The sequence below is a fragment of the Montipora capricornis genome, chromosome 9 (assembly GCF_036669925.1).
Source record: "Montipora capricornis isolate CH-2021 chromosome 9, ASM3666992v2, whole genome shotgun sequence".
Taxonomy (NCBI): Eukaryota; Metazoa; Cnidaria; class Anthozoa; order Scleractinia; family Acroporidae; genus Montipora; species Montipora capricornis.
The window spans coordinates 43,911,681-43,914,180 of record NC_090891.1 but is presented as its reverse complement, the minus strand read 5'-3'; the positions used below and the strand labels follow the sequence as shown (position 1 = coordinate 43,914,180).

Below are 2,500 nucleotides of genomic sequence, written 5' to 3'. Positions count from 1 at the left end.
CTTGTCACGCTGCGACCGACAGGCCGGCGATACGGCACGATTTCCTCAGAGTTAAACTCAAATAGACCTCAAAAATAACTTAGTTTTGACAAATCTACTTTTCCTTAGCAGCTACAAAATCCCCTCTAAAACAAATATTTTAGCCGATATGAAGAGTAGTTTACACATGCGCAGCTCATGATATGTCCCTTTATCAACTTCACATTTTGGAATATTTAAACTGTAGCTCATAGTCTATCGCTGTGCTATGTTATGAATCAGAAATATACATGCTATACCCGGATTGCGCTCTCTAAATTTGTACAAAATACGTATAGAAGAGTTATGTCTCAGGGTTGAAGGTTGCCAAATGTAAGCCACCAAGCAAAGAAGAAAGTGAACTGAAAACGCTCGGCGAAAGAATGACTGAGACGGCCTTACCTTTCTGAAGAGCTTTTGAATGATCTTCACGTAAGTCGCTTGGTTTGTCAGAAACTTCTTTCAGCGTGTCTAAAGAAAAAAGGGAATTGACAAAAGTGAGTTTATTCTAGGGAATCGAAAGTCTGGTACATGTAGCCAACACTGAAAAATAAACATATCAAAGATTAACTCAATCAATCAATCAATAGAATGGGGTTATATTAGTAACGAACTTAGTTATTACAATGCTTACGTATGTTCATGTAGTTTCCTATTGGTTTTGTAATAGGACCTTTTAGCGTCACCATGCAAATATGAAAGCTTAGCTAACGTCCTTTTACCAGAGTTTCGTAAGACTTCGCCTTGATTAGTTGTAAAGTTTTGCTGTTCTTCGTTTCTTAACCTTGGCACAAGCGGGACCGATATGAGTGATTTTTGTAGTTTTATTTAGTTTGTTCTCTTTTGGGCGAAAGTAGATTTATGTACGGACAGACTCGTACATAACACATTTTTAATTTTATTGGATTCAAAGGAGTACAATCGCACAAACTAGAACCTTATTTAGTGAGCGCCCACATCTTAGACTAGGTTATTCTTGGCTGTTAATCGGCCGCAAATGTTCATCTTTTGATTTATTATACTATCTTGAGTAGTTTTAACGTAGTTTATTATGATTTGTTTATGTCAATTTACGTTGAACGTGGTTATTTTGTCGAGTTATCGACTTAGACACTACCCTGGGTGCCAGAGGTTCTATTTTTCTTTCGCGAGGAGCGAGCGGTTAAAACGGAGAGGCGAAAAATAAGAACCTCTGGTCACGACGGTTAAGAATCTCACTTCCATGACACGGTCGATGATTGGTTTTCATGGTCAGTGCCGATCCTTTCCGAGTAAAAACAATCCATGATACTCAATTTCACTGGTTGAACGGCGATAGTGAACCCCGGAGGCCACAAAACCGGTTTTGAGCGCAAGGAGTGCTTCGAAAACAAAGCTGACGGTAGAAGGCTGTGAATTCAAGCGAGAATTTAGAGGTTTGCACAGTACAATACACAGTAAATTCTGGATTTTGGAGATTTTAGAATTGAAAGCTGTTCAGGAATTTCATCAAGCGTGAGCATGTGTTTGTGGTCCTGCCATTGAACTGGATGATATTTCAACTTGTGCCGAAAGTTTGTTCGTATTTGCATCATCGTGGATTCATTATCCAAAAGCTGCCATCGTAGTCGTTATTGTTCCTTTGAATGCCTTGATTGATTCGCATATCCTAAAGCTGAAAGAAAATCCGAAAACCATGAACACTAATAATATCGTGTTTCGAGTAAAAAGCTAGTCACGCGTGAGAAAACTAAACCGCAACAACCAACGGTAATTAGTTTGTGGTTTCATGTCGCTTTTGATTGGTTGCTGAGCCTCAATACGGTGAGAGCAAATAAGTGAACGGTTGGCCAGCCGTGTCAAAATTCGTTGTAAGCGAGCCTCGAGGGATTTTGAAAATTTGAATATTTTTCGCTGTTTCTAAGCAATGCATGCTCGCTGGATCTTGAAACTTAGTCAAGGAGAAGCAAATTTATCCGTGTGGCCATCGCCGGAGTTTGAGCGTGAGTGATGCCAGAGAAGTGTGATTTTATCGGCGAGATGTGAGGTAAGCTGGAAATTACTTTCCAGCCTTTCCTTTATTTAGGTACGAGTGACAACCTGGGAATTTGAGAAGTCGCTTAAATCGCATTCAATCAGGCAAATAACGACAAAAAAACTGAGAAAGTCACTACACTAATTAAGCACAGCTTTTTTATTGAGAACTTTTGCGGGTAAATATCTTTTTCAGTTTGTTATCCAGAATCCTATACAAATCCTTATAATTTTTACTCTCCGAGTATGGTTCGCCTGTGGTACCTAACTGTAATATTATTATACGAAAGGGTCATTTCAAACACGTTTCAAGTTGGTTGGCTCCATACGCTTTTGCTAACAAGCGTAAAATAATCCAGGGAAAGATGTCGTGGAGAAAATAATTATTTGCATGAGGCGGTTAGCACTGGTGAATTTATGAACTTGTCTTGTCACGCTGCGACCGACAGGCCGGAGATACGGCACGAGT

General features: G+C 39.6%; 1 protein-coding gene across 3 annotated transcripts in view; it reads right to left on the bottom strand.

Moving 5' to 3' along the window:
• Positions 1-2,500, bottom strand: part of LOC138015615 (uncharacterized) — a 22,137-nt gene that overhangs the window by 5,389 nt on the left and 14,248 nt on the right. For 2 of the 3 annotated variants that reach the window (XM_068862698.1, XM_068862700.1), the window contains one exon: positions 421-489. The exons of the other annotated variant lie outside the window; for it this stretch is intronic. In XM_068862698.1, the coding sequence (XP_068718799.1) occupies positions 421-489 (69 nt within the window). The remainder of the gene's footprint in view (positions 1-420; positions 490-2,500) is intronic. 3 annotated transcript variants of the gene reach the window in all.